The sequence below is a fragment of the Dermochelys coriacea genome, chromosome 1 (genome assembly GCF_009764565.3).
Source record: "Dermochelys coriacea isolate rDerCor1 chromosome 1, rDerCor1.pri.v4, whole genome shotgun sequence".
NCBI classification, from domain to species: domain Eukaryota; kingdom Metazoa; phylum Chordata; order Testudines; family Dermochelyidae; genus Dermochelys; species Dermochelys coriacea.
Window position 1 is genome coordinate 2,983,106 of NC_050068.2, and position 21,450 is coordinate 3,004,555.

The 21,450-nt window shown below is 49.4% G+C and overlaps 3 protein-coding genes across 3 annotated transcripts; all 3 read left to right on the plus strand.

Moving 5' to 3' along the window:
- The first annotated feature begins 536 nt into the window (after positions 1–536).
- On the plus strand, positions 537–4,409 carry LOC119858608 (olfactory receptor 52B2-like). The gene is made up of 2 exons (XM_043503973.1): positions 537–664; positions 3,205–4,409. Exon 2 carries the CDS (start codon positions 3,236–3,238, stop codon positions 4,208–4,210), a length of 975 nt encoding a protein of 324 aa, XP_043359908.1. The 5' UTR covers positions 537–664; positions 3,205–3,235; the 3' UTR covers positions 4,211–4,409.
- A 6,255-nt stretch (positions 4,410–10,664) lies between these two features.
- On the plus strand, positions 10,665–12,336 carry LOC119844564 (ubiquilin-1-like). The gene is given in 2 exon segments (XM_038375580.1): positions 10,665–12,163; positions 12,165–12,336. Coding segments are annotated over 2 exon segments (1,671 nt in total).
- Positions 12,337–19,956: 7,620 nt separating this feature from the next.
- Positions 19,957–20,898, plus strand: LOC119844580 (olfactory receptor 52B2-like). Its single transcript, XM_038375621.1, has one exon. The coding sequence runs from the start codon at positions 19,963–19,965 to the stop codon at positions 20,896–20,898; it is 936 nt and encodes a 311-aa protein (XP_038231549.1). The 5' UTR covers positions 19,957–19,962.
- Positions 20,899–21,450: the final 552 nt, after the last annotated feature.

Genomic DNA, 21,450 nt, shown 5'->3' on the forward strand with positions numbered 1-21,450 from the left:
AAATACTAACTTCTGAGATTCTGGCCTCTCTGGTCTTCACCAGAAATATGGATGTAATTCAGTGTATGCCAGTTCAGAGTGGAATGCTAATGTGTGGAGAAACAATGCTGCCTTCTGTGTTTTGCCACTGGCAGAAACCCTTGCCACAGCCAGACCCACAGAGCCAGACCCACAGAGCAACACCTGTGTAACGTAGATGATGTGTTTGGAGGTGTTGCTGGTAATGCAAAGACTAAAGGGTAAATTGTATCCTACGTAGCAGAGACACCAGGCCCTGAAAACACCAGCCCGGCTCTGAAGCTCTTGATGGTCTTTGGTGCCTGGCTCTGTATCAGTTGTTCTTGGTTTAAGTGGTCAGCACAAGTGCCACTCTGGCCCATGCAGGCTGGATAAGTAAAACCACTTGTAATGCAAATGATGGAAAAGCAGGAAATGGCTGAACCAAACTGACCGGGTAAATTCCTGTTAATCTTTAATGCACCAGGCAGTTTAAGATTCAGCAAGTCCAGGAGCCTGCCTGAGGCTCACTGCTGGGATTCATAAGGAGGCAATATTAATATCCCCACGTCTCAGCCCCGGTCAGTGGCGATTTCCCCACCACCCGCAGCTCCCCGCCTGGATCACAGGCCCAGGATCTTCGTTCCCAGCCAGCACAGGAGCCTGGGTGAGTCGTTTGCATTAAACGTTTGGGTTTGGGGGCAGCTCAAAGTTATTTTAAAACATGTTCTAAGGCAGGAAATGTTCAGCTGGGACAAATGGCTCCTCTGAGAGGCACTTCTAGGATAGGACTTAGTTCAGTGGGGTTTGCAAGCTGGCTACCTCCTGTCCTGTATGATTCTACACTCCATGAACATGAGGGGAACAGGCCTTGGCTATCAAAGAAGTGGGCAAATGCAGGGTCTCCTTCTGGGAGAATAGCCCCAGGCTTTTCCTGACTTAGCTCAGCATGTGACTTCATAATGAATTTTCAGTTTGATAATTAGAAATCTAGCTAGCTGGGTTGGTGATGACCAGGAGAACCACCTGGTGACTTGCCTACCAGGTGCAAAGGTTGCAGACCTCACAAGGCATCCAGACAGATTCATGTGTAGTGGCTGGGGATGAGCTAGTGGTTGTGGTACATGTAGGTACCTGTGACATAGGGAAGGGTAGGAGAGAGGTCCTGGAGGCCAAATTTAGGCTGCTAGATAAGAGAAGAGAAATCCAGGACCTCCAGGGTAGCATTCTCTGAAATGCTTTCAGTTTCACGCGCAGGGCCAGTTAGACAGGCAGAGCTGCAGGGTCTCAATGTGTCGATGAGACCACGGTGTAGGGAGGAAGGGTTTAGATTTATTAGGACTTGGGGAACCTTTTGGGAAAGGAGGAGCCCTCACGGGAAGGATGGACTCCACCTAATCCAGATGGCTGGCGTGTAAAATTAAAAAGGTCTTAGAGGAGTTTTTAAACTAAAGGCTGGGGGAAAGCCGAGTAGTGTGGAGGAGCATGTGGTTCGGAAAGAGACATCCCTTAGGGGAGGATCTATTAATGGAGATTCTCTATATCCTAGTAAAGAAGAGAAGATAGAAGTTGGTGAAATATAGGCAGAAACTGAAGAGAAACAGTCACAGAAAAAGAGTGACAATCTGTTCCATCACATTAAGGTAGACAAGGAAATATTGACAGATTTTAGAAGTGCTTGTGTAGAAATGCTAGAAGTCTAAATACTAAGGTGGGTGAACTGTAGCACCAGGTATTAAATGTGGCTATTACAACAGGCATCATAGAAACTTGGTGGAGCAATGATAATTAATGGGACATGGTGATACCAGGGTAAAAAATGTAGAGGAATGACAGAGTAGGTCGTGCTGGTGGGGGAGTGTCACTATGTGTGAAAGAAAACAGAAAGCCAAATATAGTAAAAATCTTAAATGAATCAAACTGTATGGCCCTGTTCTGGTCATTGCCTGTGAAGCACCTGGCACCAGCCCTGTCGGAGGACAGGATGCTGGGCTAGAAGGGCTGTTGTTCAGACCCCGTCTGGCTGTTCTTATGCTTTAAGTCCAGATGTCCTTGCTGGGATATGGGGGAGAGCAATAGCAAAGAAAGGGCTTGGCTCTCGGGCTGAATGCATTTGGTTACTCGAATGCCGATCTGGACAATGGCCATTGCACGCCCCCGTAGGCCCTGGTGGCCCTGTGCACTTTGTGGCAATTGAAAAACCTGCAGAAAAGCAAAACAAAATACAAGGAACCCCCTTGTCTGGGCTGTGATTACACAGCCTTGCCTGTGTGTCTAGCATGGCCTCACTCACCTAACACAAAATACCGCTTGCTTGTAGTTTGTGCTATTGGCTGTTAGCCAGTCAGAAAGTAATATAGTTCCCTAGACAGTTCCCTGGCCCTTGTTCTTGCAATCGAGGTGGACTCACCTTGTGCCTGGAAGGCAGGAAGTATTGTCCCCATTTCACAGATGAGTAGCTGTGGCACAGGTAGATTAAATGCCTCACCCAGGAGGGTTGAGCTGAGAATTGAATCGAAGTCCCCCATGTGCTAGAGCCCTATCCACTAGCTTAGTGTTTCTCAGCTAGTAAGTCATCACCCCTTTCCACAGGGGTCCCAAAAGGGGAGGTCAGCTGGCACAGCGGTAGTAGGATCTATATTATACAGGCCTATCATTGTTAGTATGGAGACCTTTTTTGGATGTGTATGGAGGATACAAAAATCTGAGAAGTCTGGGAAACACCAGCCCAGGCACCCTTGCTAAGCCAGGGCACAATCCTATGACCAGTGACACACAGGGGTAACTACACTTATGAGTTGTACATGCGTGAGGAGGCCCATTGGCTTCAACGGGGCTACTCAGGAGTACAGTTACTCCCACGTGTAAGTGTTTGTAGGATCCGAGTGCACAGAGACTACGGTGATGGGCAGCATTATTTCAACCCAGAGTCAGAAAGGATCTGGCCCATTATAACTGTACAACCAGAGAAGAAGTCTTTAGCAGTAAAATTAAAGAGGGTGAATGGCAGGGAACTAGTTGGTTAGTGATTTTACTACTTGAGTCTATTTCAAAAGAGGGAGAGAGATTCCTTCACGAATTAAGTCCCTGCTTTTTAAACATCTTCTAACTGGAGTCATTTCAGAAACAGAGGCTGTCTGGTCTAAAACGATTCTGTGACTCCTAGCTAGTCAGAGGAGTTATTTATGCTTTTGTCTTTCTCTACAGAGCCAGTGTGAGTTCAAACCCAGGGCCCACCATGCCAACTCTCAACCAAAGCAGCTTTGATCCTATAACGTTCATCTTGACTGGCATCCCGGGCATGGAAGAGTCTCACATCTGGATCTCTGTCCCCATCTGCCTGATGTACGTTGTTGCTCTTTTTGCCAGCTCGGTTTTACTCTTCATCATCGTAACAGAGCGCAGCCTCCACGAGCCCATGTACCTTTTCCTTGCCATGCTGGCAGTTGCTGATCTAATGTTATCCACGACTACCGTGCCCAAGATGCTGGCCATATTCTGGTTTAGTGCCAAGGAGATTTCTTTTGATGCCTGCATCACCCAGATGTTCTTTACCCATTTTAGTTTCATTGCAGAGTCAACCGTTTTGTTGGCCATGGCGTTTGACCGGTACGTTGCCATCTGCTATCCCCTGAGATACCCAACTATCCTCACACACTCAGTGATAGGGAAAATAGCTGTGACTGCTGTTGTCAGAGGGTTGTGTATAATGTTCCCACCTATCTTCCTCCTGAAGAGGCTACCTTACTGTGGCCACACCGTTATGCCTCACACATACTGTGAGCACATGGGCATAGCCCGGCTGGCCTGCGCTGATATAACAGCCAACATCTGGTACGGGTTCACTACAACTCTGCTGTCATCAGGGTTGGATGTCATGCTCATTGCTGTGTCTTACGTGCTGATCCTCAGGGCCGTCTTCCGGCTCCCGTCCAAGGACGCCCGGCTCAAGGCTCTCCGCACCTGCGGCTCCCATATCTGTGTCATACTGATGTTCTACACGCCGGCCTTTTTCTCTTTCCTCACTCACCGGTTTGGCCACAATATCCCTGGACACATTCACATCCTACTGGCCAATCTCTATGTGATTGTTCCCCCCATGCTAAACCCCATCGTCTACGGGGTGAGAACGAGACAAATCCGGGAACGAGTGACCCGCATGGTCTCCCAGGCCTGGGGATTTCACTGCTTCTGCTGGGGGAGGGGATGCTGACCTGCACATAATGGTGAGAGACATGGCCTGGGAGACCATGGTACTGAGTGCTGCCACAGGGCTGAGACCTGAGCAACGAAACTCACCAGCAGGTTCCTTCGAAATGAAACCAGATTGCTTCGAAGGCGGGTTTTCAGGAGATGGGAGACTGGTTCATCTGGTCTTTTCGTCGCTGGAGGTTCCTCCTGTGATGTTTGCTTCCTGTGGCTCAGATGAACCGTCGGACGCTCCCCTCCAGCACAGATCAAATGCAGAACATTCTGAAAATAGCGAGGACTGCCAAGATCTCTGTGACTGTGATTGTATATCAACATACCTGTCACTATTTTCAGAGTAGCAGCCATGTTAGTCTGTATTCGCAAAAAGAAAAGGAGTACTTGTGGCACCTTAGAGACTAACAAATTATACCTATACTATACAAATTAATACCTGTCACTATTGTTAGTCTGTCCACGCCTTCCCTCCCATTTGTCTGTTTATTCACCTGTTGTGCACTGCCTTAATCTTAGACTGTCAGCGCTCTGAGGTGCAGGCTGTCTGTGTTAGCAGGAGACTGCCTAGCTCAGTGGGGCCCAGATCTCTGATTAGAGTCCTCAGGTGTTACTAGGATACGGATAGTAGTCGTATCATATGATGATGACAACGCTCTTTCCATTCCATTAGTATCACTGGAGGATGTTAAACAGCAGCAACTAAAGTTTGACATTTTAAAATTAGCAGGTATAGAGAAATTGCATCCAAGAGTTTTAAAAGAGCTGTCTCAGTGGACCATCAATGTTGGGACATTCCAGAAGACTGGAAGAAAGCAAATGGTTTTTTTTTTTTTTTTTTTTTTTAAATTGGCACAAGGGGATGATCCAGGTAATTATAGGCCTGTCAGTCTGACATTGATCCTGGGTAATGGAAATGGGTGATAATGGATTTGATTTATAAAGAATTAAAGGGTAATATAATTAATACCAATCAACATGAGTTTATGGAAACTAGAGCCTGTCAAACTAATTTGATATCTTTTTTTTTTTTTTTTTTTGACGGACTCGGGAGACTTGGGTTCTATCCCCAGCTCCGCTTCAGGCCTGCTGGGTGATCTGGGGCAAGTCACTTCCCTGCTTTGTGGCTCAGTTTCCCTATTGGTAAAGGGGGGATAATGCTACTGACCTCCTTTGTAGCACACGATCTGCCACTGAAAAGCAAGATGTAAGAACATGGTCTTGTTACTGTGTACAAAATAGGTGTGAAACACTAGGGAGAATGTTTCACACGCACTCTGCAGAGGAGCAAACGAATTACTAGTAGCCGGGCAGGGAATCAGGCCCATGGAACCTATGAAGAGTGAACGTGGCTGGGGTTTATGTTTAGAGCATGAATGCCCCCAATTGTTTCAATGCCCTCTGTGCTAGATCTGCCAAAACCTCCGCTGATCTAGGCAAATCCTAGCTCATCCCCTTATAAGACAGAAGGGGCCTGTCTAAGGTGAACCCAGTTCCATTCTGTTGGAGACATGGTTCAGAGATCTGGTGCAAGATGTCTGCACCCGGACCTACCTCATCTTTGTGCCATGAGCAGGGTCCCTCTGCATCAGGGTTATGGGGCAAGGTGGTGGACCTGCTGCCATCAATTTCCCCCTTGCCCCCACAAGTAAGGAGAGAATAGCAGCGACTCTGAAGGGAAGGTTCCTTCCCCTGGTGCTGATAAACTCTCTGGGCCGTGCCCTGCGGCTCTGGTGAGATGGGAACGTGGTCCGGGAAGGGGTTAGATGTGGCCCATAATGAAGTTGCTTGGGGTGAGGGAATGGAGGGGCCAGACATGATTGCCTCACAGAGAAGGGAAAACACAAGATGGCGGCAGCTCTTTTAGCACTGGGATGGCTGTCTGCGGACCCCTGGAGCATTACAATACAGGGCTCAGAGCTGCTCAAATAGCAGCCCAGACCCTTTTTGGTCCTCCCTCTTCCGGGGCCAAGCAGAGGCGAAAAGCACTTGGTTCCCTTGGGATGGGATTTTCACAAACACCTAAGTGACTTATGAGCAGCAGCCCCAGTGGAAGTCAAAGCCACTGTAAACCAATGGGCCGTGTGTTTCTAGATTATGTAGGTCCGTTTGAGACAGATACACTAAAGGAGATATTGGGACTTATTTTTCTACTATGTTGATCAAGGTTTACCACAGTAGAACTGCCACACAAACTTTCCTTGATGTAATTCAAAGGCCGCTTGGTGATGATTATATCCAATGTACAAATATAAATATATGCACCTATATTCTGTGCCCACCAGCATACAATTATAAGTACCAACGGCATCAGGCCCAGGGGCTATCTTCCCATCATGGTGCCCTCCAGAGGGGTAAGAAAAAGCTTTGACAAAAACCCCCTAAAAAACCTGGCTTTTTATGCACTATAACACACAAGAGGTGTCGTTGCCAGTTATTGGACCTTAGCTAAAGCCAGGTAAGGGAATTTTAGGGGTGAACGTTGTCCTCAGGTCTGGGTAGGACAAGATTCATGGCTGGGCCCCTTTCTTCCCAAGGTTTCCTTCTTATCTCATTTTCCCATATTTTGTTCTAAGCTGCATTTCTTTATAATAAACTAAAGAAACTGATTATTTACTGCACCTGGTATCCAACTCACTATGTTTTCTTTGTCTCTACTATTTTAACCAAAACCTTAAATGAAATAACACTGGTATTTCCAGGGTCACTAGAAGTCCAACACAACCAGTCCCTCTTGCTCGGGATCGCATTCTTTTCGGTCACATGCTCTGGGGCTATCACTCATGTTAAGATCTAGGCTCAATTTAAAACCATATTTCATCCAGGTTTCACGCGGGCACCAGGGCCTTGACTTTGCTGTGTGGGAGGGCAGGATGGTTGATGTTTACACTTGGCAGAATGGGATTTTTTATATGTATCATTTCAGCAGATAAGCTCAATGTTTATTTTTAAGCATTTTTCCCCTAGTTTTATTGATTGAAATTTTCACAGTTGTGCACAGCTACGGGTTCGAAGCATTTTTCTTTTTGATTTTCAAGACTGTAAATTTTCCCACGTGCGAGAAATGATGAGGGGGGATCAGACAATAATTATTCAATGACAGTCCATGTTGAGATTCAAACAATCAAATCTTTATAGCCATTAAAACCCAAATTGTCGATGTCATGTGTGAAAATATACTCAGTAAATCACCTTAAATTGAATTCTCATATGTTCTCAAGCAGCATATTTCTTGCCTAGCTGCCAATTTCGATTATTATAGATGGAAATATGTTTTGGTCAGGTTTGGCGTGTGACTGACATTTACCAAAAGAAATCCAATCCCCTTCCATGCCCAGTGATGTCCAGGTGGGTTCCGACCCTGGCGTGGCTCGGGAGAAAATCTCTAGATCCTATTGCAATGCTGGTGAAGGAAAGTGAATCCAATGGGAAATAGGGGTCGGATGTTGGGGGAGAATCCAACCCACTCCTCAAGAGGGATTTGGGGAGCTGCTGAGCAGGAGGGGGGGAACTTATCTGAATGACAGTTCTACCCCGCCCCACGCCTTGCTGCTCAGGTCCCTGGTCACCCCTGTGGCATGGCTGCTGTCTTACTAAGAGACTTTTTTCTGGGACCCAGCAAGGTAGTGCAGCTTAACCATTGGATAAGAACATGCAGAAACACACTCAACAAGCTTCCTTCTCTGGCCAACCCCTGAAGGCCTCATTTGGTCCCTCCTCCGGGGGGAGTTGTGGCAGTCACTACAGGTTCGGGGAGAGGCTGGGGGTTTCTCTGGGAATCAGGGTTTGCCCTGAGAAGGGGTTTGTTTGGGCAGCTGTATTGGATTCCCTAGGGGCCAGGCTGGCTGGGTGCTGCATGTTTTATGGGCCCAGGGGTCTGTTTTGCTAGGGATGGGACAATACATTGACTTATAGGACATGGCTGTGCTAATTGTGAAGATCACACAAGGAGTTCCAGCAGGGACATGCAGCACGGAGAAGGAGCTGACTGGAAAGCTGAGGGATTTAGAGATGGGAAGTTCTCCAAGAACTATGCTGTGGGTTCTTGGGAAACGTCTGTCCACCCATTGTCTCATCCTCTCCCCTTCAACGGGTGTAGCTCAGTCTCAATGGAGCTCTGCTGATGAACACCACTGGAGGGTCTGACTGTCTGTAGCTGCTAAATGTGTTTCAAGTTTGGATCACGGCTTTTTGTAAGACCCTCTGGTTCCCTTGTCAGCACAGTAAAACTTTATTCGTATTGTTACCCCTTTTGCCCTAAGTGGTTGGACAAAGTTTGGGGCCCTGCAAATCGTTTCTGTTAGGAGGCAAAACTGATGATGCAGTCACACATTTGTTTGATGGAATCCTGTTTATTTACACAGAAGGTACAAAGTCCTTGTTCCTTGACTCCAGGAGGAGCTAAACAACAGGGGATAGTTTCCTTGTTTGCAGCTCCAAGCCTCTTTCGGCCAGCACTCTGCCAAAAAGTTCTCTCTTACTTTCTCAGGGCCACTCCACCAGCGCTTTGGGGGCAATTTGGTGCTTCCTTCCTGCCTTCTTTCCCAGCTTCACTGGCCTTGCTGCAGTGTCTCTCTCAGAGACACCCAGACGCACTCAGTTCCATCTGCATTTGCTGTATCAGTCCCCAGGGAAACCCACGGGGCCACACAGTTCAGCCTCTACTCAAGCCTAGCCTGTGCGATGGGTGGTGGCTGCTATTGTTTCAGTTCCCTGGTTAATAAAGGAGCTTACTCACTTCTTCACATTCATCCTGAACAAAAGGCGGCGGCTACACTCCCGCAACTTCAACCGGATTTAACCCAGCCCAGAGTGATAATTGAAGTTTGTGCTGGGTAAAAGTGATGGATGACAGAGAAACCTCCATTCCCTCCCAACAGAAGTTGCCCGAGTAAAGACTGAGTAAGGATCCCAGAACTATTTATTAGTAGAACTAAGATTATTGCAAATTTGGGGCCAAACTCACCTGGGATGTGTTAGGGGGCTTATTCCTTCACCCACTTACTTCCCTGGTCCTTCTCGCATGAACAGAGAGCAACAATACCCGAAGTCCAAAGGTGCAAACAATTCAATGTTTATTGGGGTGAACTTCCAGCAAGCATGATTCCAGTTTCCTTCCTTAGTGTCCCCCTTCCCAGCTCTGACACCACAGAGCCTTACCTGTGTCCCTCTTCCCATTCCCCCCCTTAGCAAAACATGATTCCAATTTCCCCACCCCCATTCCCTCTTCCCATTCCCCCCCACCACCCCCACCCACTTCCTAATTGACTGCAGACTATATAGTAAAACTTAAGGTATAACTAAGCAGAACTCAACCAATCATTTTCCTGAAATTTAACTAACCAATCCTAACATATTGTAACATGATTATGTAACCAATTATATCCCACCACCTTAATTAGTTTACACCCAGCAAAATTAATTATACAGCAGACAGGAACAATCACAGAACCAGACAGAGATTATACAGACAAACAATGGCAAAGTGGGAACTATAATGACAAAACAATACAGAAGTGAGGATTTCACATCCCAGCTATTGATAAGTGAGTTCTTGCCAGACAGGATGCTGTCAAATGAAGTGAGCTGTAGCTCACGAAAGCTTATGCTCTAATAAATTTGTTAGTCTGTAAGGTGCCACAAGTCCTCCTTTTCCTATTGTCAAACTAAGTTTTACATCTTCTAGGCTCTTCCCTTTCTCGGGAGGCGACAGGCATTATCAGGACAGGATTGTATCCTAACATCCCAATAGCACCTGATTTCAACGTGACTAGTTTGGGATGTGAGGAGGTGACCGGTCGCTTCCCAGCTTATGGCTGCCCCTGCTGCTTAGCCAGAGAACTTAGCCTAAGCACCGGGCCTCAGACGGTCACAGGGAGACGAGGCCCTTGCACCGGCAGACAGTGATTTCGATTCTTTCTTTTATTCCTCTAGAACTAGCCAAGGGATAAGGATGCACCTACATTCTTAGAGCCTAGGCCTTTACAGACAGACCTGAATATCTATATCCTAAGAGGATGTGTGAAGATCCAGCTCCATTGCCCTTGGTCTAGTTGCATCTACTTATGCCACTGGGAAAGAATTTGGGCCTTTGCCAGGAAATTGCCACACTGAGGTTCTCAGAGCGAGTGCCTTGCATGGGGGCTAATGTAGAGGAAACGGCTGGTATCACCCACCGGTGCCATGGCAGCTTATGGCATCAGCCGTGATGTCACAGTGCAGACACAGGAGGTTGCGGCAGCTCCAACACCTGCTGCAGGTCAGCAGAGGAGCAGAGCAGCAGGAGAGCCTGGGCCTTGGTTGGAGACACTGAGGAGGTCTCCCCCTTGGTCCTCTCCAGAGGCCCATGATGAGAGGGGGCCAGTAGCGGGGAAGCAGAAGACGCTGTGTCCTTTTGCCTCACGCCCCCATCCCTGTGCCAAAGCTTGCAAATGTCCTGTTACTGAGGCTCCATCCCACTAAGCATGGTCAGAAGCGGAGAAGTCCCTGGAGCTGGTCTAGAGGCTGCTGTCGCTCCCCAGCTCATCAGGGTGACAGTCAAGACTCCCAGGCAGAAGGAGGAGTTCATGGTGCCCGAGGACAGGCTCATCAAGGAGTTTAAGGCCAGTGTCTCCACCCGTTTCTCCTCTCCCACCGACCGGCTTGTGCTGATATTTGCTGGCAGGATTTTAAAAGATCACAAGACCCTGAGCCAGCATGGCATCCAGGATGATGCCACCATCTACCTCGTCATCCAGTCTCAAAGGAGACCCCGGGAGCGTCCGGGTCAGCGCGCCGGCTCCCCACAAGGTGCGGCCGCCACCCAGGTGGAGAACAGCCGCCTCTCCAGGCCGGGCTCTGCCAGCAGCATGGCCTTCGGCACAGCTGGCCTGCAGGAGCTTGTCAGCAGCCTCGGCCTGAACACGGCCAACTTCTCTGAGTTCCAGAGCCAGCTCACGTCCAACCCCGAGATGATGTTCCAGCTCTTGGAGAACCCCTTCATTCAGAGCCGGCTCTCCAACCCTGACCTGATGACCGAGCTGATCATGGACAATCCTCTGAAGCAGCAAGTGATCCAGAAAACCCCGGAGATTGGACGCTTCCTGAACACTCCCAACATGCTGCGGCTCATGCTGGAGCTCGCGCAGAGCCCGGCCACCGTGCGGGAAATCATGAAGGACCCCAGCCAGGCCTTGAGCTTTCTAGCCAGCATCCTGGGCAGAAGCAGTGCCTCGCAGCATGTGAGCAGGGATCACCCAGATTTAACGCGGAAGGAAGCACAGATGCAGGCTGCAGGGAACTCATTTGCTTCTCTGAGGAGCAGCTCATCCCTTACCAGCAGCCAAACCCCTTTGAGTAGAAGAAGAAGAGCTCCTTCACCCCCGGCTTGTACTCTGCCCTCCAGCTCCCCCAGTAACACCAGCAGCAGCAGCCGTAGCATTAGCGACTGCCCAGCACAGAGCTGCTTCGGAACCACTCCAGACCCAGGAAGCAACGCCGCCCTCTCAATGGCCATCAAGAGCTTGCTGCAGCAGACGGTCAAACAGCTTGTGCAGAACATCCTGGTCAGGCCCGGTGCAAGGACCATGCAGCAGTCGCTCGGCCAGAACCCTGACCTGGGGACAAAGACGCTGCCGCAGCACCCCCCGACAACTGGGAAGCCCCCGATGCAGCACCTCCCAACTTTTCATCAGCAAATCTGGCACCCAGAGGTGCTGGCGGCCATGCCGGGCTCTAGAGAAATGCAAGTGCTGGCACAGATTCAACAGAGGCTGCAGGCACTGGCAATGGGAGAACCCGGCATCCCACTGCAGCTCCTGCCTCCTTTAGCGGGGTTGGGGCACAGGGCAGGCTCAGCAGGGAGAGCGACCCCTAGCCCTGAGCTCAAGGAAGCTGCACAGCCAGCCTCAGCAGTGCCAAACCAAACTGTTCAGCAGATGCTGCAGGCCCTAGCTGGAGCAAATCCTCAGCAAACCCCAAATCTCTGACAAGCATCTGGAGCTGCTGACTGCAATGGGCTTCCCAAGCCGCCGTGCAAATTCACCAGCTCTGCTAGCAGCAAGAGAAGATGCTGAGGTGACAATGAACAGGCTCTTGGGCTCCCAGCACAGCTGTCGCTTAACACGAAAAAAACCAAAACCAAAAAGAACGCCATGATTTCTGATAAAAAGGCCGTAAATCTTTCAAGCCCCATTTTTGTTTATTTCATTCCAGGTCGTGTCACTCTGCCTAAGGTAGGAGAGCAGCAGCCGTTGTCGCAGTGGGGCTCAAAGCTTCTTCTGTAAAAGGGGTTTCCTGCATCAGAAGCAAATAAAATGATATGAAGAAAAAATTAGAGCTATCCAAAAAACAATGCATTTTATTTTCCAAGAAAAAAAGGTGGAGGAAACTATTTCCTGGTGGTTCTTAGCAGCTGTTTGATGAACATCTACAAAGGTGGAGGAAAAAGGTCATTTTTGGTTGAATTCTTTTTTTTTTATTAAACATTTCTGACCAGCTCTAATAATAATCAGTTACCAATTGTAGTAGGAAGAGAGAGCCAGAAGCACGGGCCTTGTGCAAGGCTGAACCAAAGTCAGCAAAAGTTATGCTCTGAGCAACGGTCAGGCCCTGTGAAAAGCAGAAACCTCCCTATTCACCACCTGTCTTTGTACTTTTACTCCTCATGTTTCAGACAAGATACTTTGTCAAACCATCTTATCGTGTGCAAGGTTGGGGTGTTCTTGTGCTGGCCTGCTGGAATGGGCTCACCTGCTCAGTGTGTTCTAGCAATGCTAGCGCCGAGTTCGGGTACTGGACGCTGACTGGCCGGGATTAGGGAAGCATCTGCTTTTGACAGGGCCTGACTGTTGCTTGTAGCGTAACTTTTTGCTGGCTGTGGTTTAGGCCTTGAACCAGGCCCATGTTCCCAGTTCTCTTTCTACTACACAACATGTATTTATTTATATTTCAAAAACATCGTTGTCGTGACTGTTCATCGCATGTGTGTTACCCATGGCTCCTAACACTGTTACTCCCCTGCTCCCCGTCTCTTCCTCCCCATTTCTTCCCCTGGGGCCCACGTCAGCGAGGTCCATCAGCACGTGCCTAACTGCGAGCATGTGGGGCTGCCCATGCATTTAAAGTTAGGTGCACGTTTAGGCTCCTTGCTGAATTAGGGCCCTGTTTGTTACCCCTGCGTGGTGTGTCTTGTTTTATTAATTATCGTTGTCTATTCGTATTATCCTCCCGCCAAGGAATCCCAGTCATGGACTAAGTCCCCGTTGTGCCAGGCGCTGTACGAACACAGAACAAGAAGTATAAGAGGAGAGGTGCAGACAGACAGATGGGGGCATGCAAGGAACAAATGAGACACTCTTGGCCAGCGTGATGGGCCGTGGGCTCAGCACACCAGCTGCTTAATTGTCCAGTTCATGGAACTCATGGCCTGCTAATGCCTGAGGACACGAATAACTTCACTTACAGGAGTGGTCCCACTCACCTAAACGGCGGCTGTTGGTGCTCCGTGGCTCTGAAAGACCCGCTGGCTGGCACTTAGAGGACTGAGGTGACTGGGTTTATGGAGCCCAGTTTGAAAAGGACGGCATAGATCCAGAGAACAAACGCTCACTGTACGCCTAGAAATCAATCCGGCCCTTTGTCAGATTCTGCAGCCATCCTGCAAAGGAGGTGAAAGCATTCTCAAACCCTGGCTGTAACCCTGCTCTGAGGGGTGACTAAGGGGCCTCAGGCAGGTTTTTGCACAGGTTGTGCACGTTTGGGAAAGAGAGGAAAAGAACCACTTGGTCAATCAGTCACCAGCTCCATAGCGCCTGCCGGTTCAACTCGTACATAATGCCATATTAGTCAGCTCCTTAGGAAGATTTATACTCGGAGCTTGGTTAAAATGTTAGCTTAATTGCCCCACTGCTCCTTGGGAAAGCATCGTGTTCACAGCTCCTTTCCAATGGCTCCTTCTCGGAGAGAAAATATCTTTCTGAACACCAGGTTGGGCTAGGCTCTCGGGACAGCTGCTTGGCTGGCGAGGCTGGTTTGCATATCACACGCCGGGGCTTTCACCGCAGTTGGTCTTCCTGCATGCCTCACTCAGAAGCCAGCCAGGCAGGAAAGGGGCTGAGCAAAATGCCAGGTGGATTTGGACCTTCTGGGGTCCCTTCCAACCCTGATATTCTATGATTCTATGATTTGGAGCCTGAGCCAGAGTCCGTTGAAGTCCATAGAAACCCTCCCAGTGACTTCACTGGACTTTACAGTGGGCCCTTTGTGATTATTTGCCCTTAGACCCTAACTTGGCAAAGCACTTAAGCACGGTCTGAGCTTTAATATGTGCTTACATCCATCTAAGCCAGGGGTGGCCAACCCGAGCCTGAGAAGGAGCCAGAATTTACCAATGTACATTGTTAAAGAGCCACAGTAATATGTCAGCAGCCCCCATCAGCTTCCCCCCCACACTCCCAGCGCCTCCTGCTCACCTGCAGCCCCATCGATTAGCGCCTCCCCCTCCCTCCCCACACCTCCCAATCAGCTGTTTCGTGGCATGCAAGAAGCTGGGGGTGTGGGGGAGAGGAGCCAGGGCAAGGCAAGCTCAGGGGAAGGGATGCAGTGGGGGCAGAGCCTGTGGCAGATCCAGGGGTTGAACAGTGAGCACCCCCCCCCACAGCACATTGGAAAGTTGGCACCTGTAGCTCCATCCCTGGAGTTGGTGCCTAGACAAGGAGCTGTATATTAACTCCTGAAGAGCCATGTGGGGCTTCGGAGCCACAGGTTGGCCACCCCTGCTCTAAGTACACACTTAAGACCCAATGAGTATGGCTACTTTGCATTTAGACCTCTGTGGCTGGCCCATGCCAGCTGATTTGGGCCCCCAGGACTCGGGTGAAGGGGCTGTTTCATTGTGATGTAGACATCTGGGCTCAGGCTCCTGGAGCCTGAGTCAGCTGGCATGGGCCAGGTATGGGTTTCTAATTGCAGTGTAGCCATACCTATTATCTTCAAAGTTAAACATATACTTAAGTTTTTTACTGAATAGGGACAGAGTTAACATATGCTTAAAGACAGATTTCAGAGTAGCAGCTGCCTTAGTCTGTATTCGCAAAAAGAAAAGGAGGACTTGTGGCACCTTAGAGACTAACAAATTTATTTGAGCATAAGCTTTTGTGAGCTACAGCTCACTTCATCGGATGCATTTGGTGGAAAAAACAGAGGAGAGATTTATATACACCACACAGAGAACATGAAACAATGGGTTTATCATACACACTGTAAGGAGAGTGATCACTTAAGATAAGCCATCACCAACAGCAGGGGGGGGGGAAGGAGGAAAACCTTTCATGGTGACAAGCAGGTAGGCTAATTCCAGCAGTTAACAAGAATATCAGAGGAACAGTGTGGGGTGGGGTGGGAGGGAGAAATACCATGGGGAAATAGTTTTACTTTGTGTAATGACTCATCCATTCCCAGTCTCTATTCAAGCCTAAGTTAATTGTATCCAGTTTGCAAATTAATTCCAATTCAGCAGTCTCTCCTTGGAGTCTGTTTTTGAAGCTTTTTTGTTGAAGGATAGCCACCCTCAGGTCTGTAATCAAGTGACCAGAGAGATTGAAGTGTTCTCCAACTGGTTTTTGAATGTTATAATTCTTGACGTCTGATTTGTGTCCATTTATTCTTTTACGTAGAGACTGTCCAGTTTGACCAATGTACATGGCAGAGGGGCATTGCTGGCACATGATGGCATATATCACATTGGTAGATGCGCAGGTGAACAAGCCTCTGATAGTGTGGCTGATGTGATTAGGCCCTATGATGGTGTCCCCTGAAGAGCCAGAAGAGTACCCAGAAGTCACCTACTACAGGACAGGCCCAACAAAGAAAATAACAGAACGCCACTAGCCATCACCTTCAGCCCCCAACTAAAACCTCTCCAACGCATCATCAAGGATCTACAACCTATCCTGAAGGACGACCCATCACTCTCACAGATCTTGGGAGACAGGCCAGTCCTTGCTTACAGACAGCCCCCCAATCTGAAGCAAATACTCACCAGCAACCACACACCACACAACAGAACCACTAACCCAGGAACCTATCCTTGCAACAAAGCCCGTTGCCAACTCTGTCCACATATCTATTCAGGGGACAACATCATAGGTGTCTCTAAGGTGCCACATATGCTTAAAGTAAAGCATGCGCTTAAGTGTGCTGCTGATCAAGGCCTTCATAGGTGCCTTTCCTCGCAGCACGACTCTGAGAGAGACAAGGTGGGGAGGGAGACAAGTTCACCAGCTGAAGTTGGTCCCATAAAAGTTATCTCCTCCCCCACCTTGTCTCTGTAATATCCTAGGACTGACACCGCTACAGCAACACGGCCGATGAAACTCCGTGTGGGCAAGGGTTAGCACCCCTATTTCACTGGTTGGCTAACAGATTATAACGGTCTTGCCTAAAATTGCCCAGCAGCAGAGCCATGAGTGAGCGATTAGTTGATTTACTCAGCTGTATTATGGCCACCTGATAACTCCCTAATTCTTGAGAAATCCAGACTGGCCTCTCAAAGCTCCATGCCTGTTGGGAAGCTGGTTGATACCAGCTGAACCCAGGAGACCTAGCTCCCAGTGACCCACTCCAAGCACAGGACTGCAGTCTCTTCTCCTCTGATTTCAGCTGCCCTGCGGCATGCCATGCAAGTGGTTGCTTGCTCTGTAGAAATTCCAGCAGACTCCATTCCAAACCTCCCCTAGGTCTCTGCTGATTTCTCGGGGAGGACCAGTAGCCCAGGAACCAGGGGCCCGATAAATCCATTGCTGTGCTCCAGAACCAGCTGACGACCAGAAAAATGGCTACTGGAATTTCCACAAGGATTAACCCTTTATCACCTGTGTTCCTCTACATCTGTGGGTGCAGAAAAATTAAAGAGCCCCTGAAATAGCAGATGGCTGTTGCAAAGCAGTAACAGTCCATGGGTGAGATGCCACACCCGATGCAGAGGGCCTGATACTGCCCAGCCTGGGGACTTGCCTCCTCATGTGAAGCTGTAGAGAATGGGTGTAAAATGCTACCGCTTTGATTCCCTTGCCAGGGACTGCAGGACGGGGCTCGAAGCGCTGACACCCTCGCCAAGCCAGAGCCATGCAGCACACTTGGCAGAAATCGCTGGTCTCTGTTCTGGGGCTGATGAGCAGCCCAGTGCTTGAGGCTCTGTCACCACCTAAGCGGGCTGATCATGCCTGCATGGGGGGCTGGTGTGTGGGACTGGAAGGGACCTCCTGGATCACTGAGCACAGCCCCATCAGATACTGAAATGGGATCCCTGTTCAATGAGAAAGCGCCTCGGGCTAGAGGAGGGCAGAATTATCATGCCGATAATGCTAATGTAGAAAAATGCACAGAGAAACGAAGGGCTAAATCCCTCTTGCTCTTCACCACCTGAGTTACAGAGGCCGGGTCCCTGGGGCTCCCTGCTGGCTGCTGGGATCCCCAGGGCAGCACTATAAATATCCCGGTGCCAGCCCCGGTCAGTGCCGATTCCCCGCCGCCTGCCGCTCCGCACCCGGATCACAGGCGGAGATTCCTCACCCCTAGGCGGGGCAGGAGCCTGGTGAGTCGCTGGCCTTAGCCGTTTGGGTGGGGAGCAGCTCTCGGGCATTCAGCAGGGCCCAGTGGGATGAGGACTGTGACTGGAGTGACGGGCAGGGAATCTGTAGCTGGAGGAAATTCAGCTTCTAGGCTCAGAGCTGGGAGACGCCACTGGCCCAGACAGGTTTAGTACAATGTGGCCTCGGTGCCGGGACACCCGGCCATGCCCTGAGCTGACAGAGGTTCTGCCTGTGACAATCTAACTCCTCTGGTAAGGATCCCCGGGAGGGGGATGGGACCTGTCCTTCCATGGGGTCAGCGGAGTCACCTGCTCAGATCTTACCCAGGCGATTCCGCTGCCTGGAGCGGGACTGTACGGAGCGAGTCCATCTCTGATGTCAGGACAGTGCACACCACCATGTATGGCTCAGACGCTGGGCTGGCTCCTGCCCCGTGCCACACACCAGAAGACAGGGGTGAAGAGCCATAGGGGATGGTTAAGAGTATGTTTTGTATTGCAGTAGGGCCTAGGGGCCCACATTGGGGATCAGGGCCCCATTGCATTAGGTGCTGTATGGACACATAAGAAAAAGGCAGTCCCTGCCTCAAAGAGCTGGATGTCAGGGTGTGACCCCACAGAAATATCAAACGCCCATTGGCAACTGGAGTTTGAGACCCAAACTGGGGCTGGGAGCTTTTTACTTTTTTCTCCTCTTTAGGTACTATAAAACAAACCTGTAGGTCCCCTTGAACAGCTGGGCTATCGGAATTTGACGCCTGTCACACGGGGCTATCGAGATTCGAGGAAAGTAAATCTGTTGGCATGGGATTCCGTTCTGCAGGTCTTTTCACCCAGTCTGATTCTCTCCTGCCCAGCGCTTTGTGCCATCACTCACCCCTGTGCTAAGTTACTGTGAGACAGTGACTCGATTAGGCTGGGAAGACTTTGCCCAGGAGGGCATGGTCACACAAGAGCCAAGGCACTTTATCTTCTTATTTTGCAAACTGCATTCAAGAGGGTACAATTCTGTAATGCCCTAGAGCGGGTGGAGCAGAAAGTTATTGATGCAAGAATGTCTCTGCACAGAAAAGCGGCAAGAGAGAATCACAGGGTGAAATCATTCTTTGGAGCAAGCGGGTGGTGGCTGGGTATTGAAAATCTGAATGTATCCTACATTTTAGCATGAATGTTTGTCCCTCCAAAATACAACCCAGAATGGCATTGTCCCTTCCATATGTTTGTTATTCTCCTTATTAAATGATCCCATTCAGGAAGCAGACATGATTCTACGTGGCTGTGGTGAAGGGAGAATTTTCTGTCATATTTTTATGTAGCCTATACATGCCTCAGTTTCCCCTCTATTTTGCATCGTTATCCGGGGGAGTGGGGAAGGACTGTTTGCTCTCAGGGCAGGCTAAGAAACATAGTTAGGAATGTCACCCAGCTATCTGAGCCTGAATGGGTCACTAAATAGGACTGGCCGAGGGGTCCCCATATCAGTGGAGAATTGGAGAAGACAATGGCAAAGCCAGTCACTGGGACATTGACACAGAGACAGACAGAGCCTGAACAATGCAGCTCACTACAGCTTGGCAGGGCCCTGGGCTGATCAGAACAAATGATGCTTTAACCATCAGTTCTCTGTGCTTATCTAGGACTTCCCATGCTGCATTCCTCGACTAATAAGCCCACTGTTTTGACAATGCTGTTTGAATGTCACTGCAAATGCTGGGCAAGGGGCATTAACCCCTGCAGCATGGACCAGTGTCTCCCAGGGGTCTGTCTGCCTCTGTTGGACTCGCTGGGCAGAGCTCATGGTGTGAAGCCAGAGGGCTGAATGACCTACCTCGGAGGAAGAGGGAAACCACTTGGGGTCTGGCATGCTGACGGGGTTCCAAAGCTGGGGGTGCAGCAGGATCCTGTGGGTCTGTGACAGTGGCCAATCACACAGCTCAGATAATGAGTAGTGAATAGCTGGAGGAAACAGCTCATGACCAAACATCCGACATTCATTCAGACTGGTCACTGACTATTTGCAAATAGAGAATACACCCTGCGAACGCCGGCTCGCCCAAATGGGGGAAGGGGGACTTGCTAATGAACATTACTGGCAATGAACTCTGTAGTTTCAGCAATTCTGACAGCGACCGTTCTTATCTTCCCCCACAGGCTAGGGAGCCGGCGTGGCAGTGACAGGCCTGCATCGTCCCATGTCAGTGCTCAATTCTACCAGCTCCCACTCTGCAACGGTCGTGCTGGTCGGCATCCCAGGCATGGAGCAGGCGCACGTCTGGCTCTCCATCCCCTTCTGTCTGATGTACGTTGTTGCCCTTTTCTGGAACTCTGTCCTCCTATTCACCATCATAACAGAGCCGAGCCTCCATGAGCCCATGTACATTTTCCTCTCCATTTTAACAGTGGCCGATCTGCTGTTATCGACCACCACGGTGCCGAAAACCCTAAGTGTTTTCTGGTCTCTCTCCAAGGAGATCTCTTTCAATGGCTGCCTCATCCAGATGTTTTTCATTGATTTTCTTTTCATTACCGAGTCGGCCATCCTACTGGCCAAGGCCTTTGATCGGTACGTTGCCATCTGCAACCCCCTGCGGTACAGAACTGTATTAACACACGCCGTGATCAGGAAGATAGCCGTGGCCGCCCTAACCAGGAACTTCTGTATAATGTTCCCAGCCGTCTTTCTCCTTAAACGGCTCAACTACTGTGGACATAATATTATGCCTCACACGTACTGCGAGCACATAGGTGTGGCCACGCTGGCCTGTGGGGACATAACAGTCAATATTTGGTATGGTTTAGCAGCTGGTTTCCTATCAGCAGGATTGGATGCTATCTTTATTGCAGTCTCCTATGCTTCCATCCTCAGGTCTCTCTTTAGGTTGCCATCCCAGGGCATCCATCTCAAGGCTCTGAACACATGCGGCTCCCACGTCTGTGTCATATTGATGTTTTACACCCCAGTGTTTTTCTCCTGGAGCACCCATCGGTTTGGCCGCCACATCCCCTGCCACACCCTCATCCTACTGGCCAACCTCTACATCGTCATCCCCCCCATGCTGAACCTCATCTTTTACGGGGTGAGGAGCAAACAGGTGTGGGGAGGAACGACCTGCGTCTTCTTGCATTGAGTGTGGCAGCTGGGCCGAGCCATGAAACTCGCCAAAGAGTCTGTTTAGAAATGAAATTGGGTTGAAATGATGTTGGGTAGAGAAATGCAGTGGGACGAAGCAGGACACCACATAATGAAGCTGAATTTGGCAGACTACAATTCCTGATACACATCGTTTCATTTGAGGCTTCCCCATACTGCTCTAATCCGACCGCAGGCTGAGTGTATTTTGTACTTGTCTATCAAAGTCCTCTACAAATCGAAAATAGCTGTTCCTCTGCGCTTCTCGACTACAGGAGCTCAGACGACAAGCTTCTTAGAAATTATTATAAAGAGATCAAACGGATCGATAGAATGTGCAAAAGACAATGTTAAAAAGAACATTATTAAGGTTGCAAAGTCAAGCATTCACATGTTGGGACATGCCAGAAGGCCCTGGCAGTCTGAGTACAACCCCGCTCTGTGTATGTTTTGTGAAACTGTCGTTAACTGACTTGTGACGTTGCACTCCATATGATTGTATGAAAATATGCTAATGAGTGTGAATATAATGTAACTTGAATATGCTTCA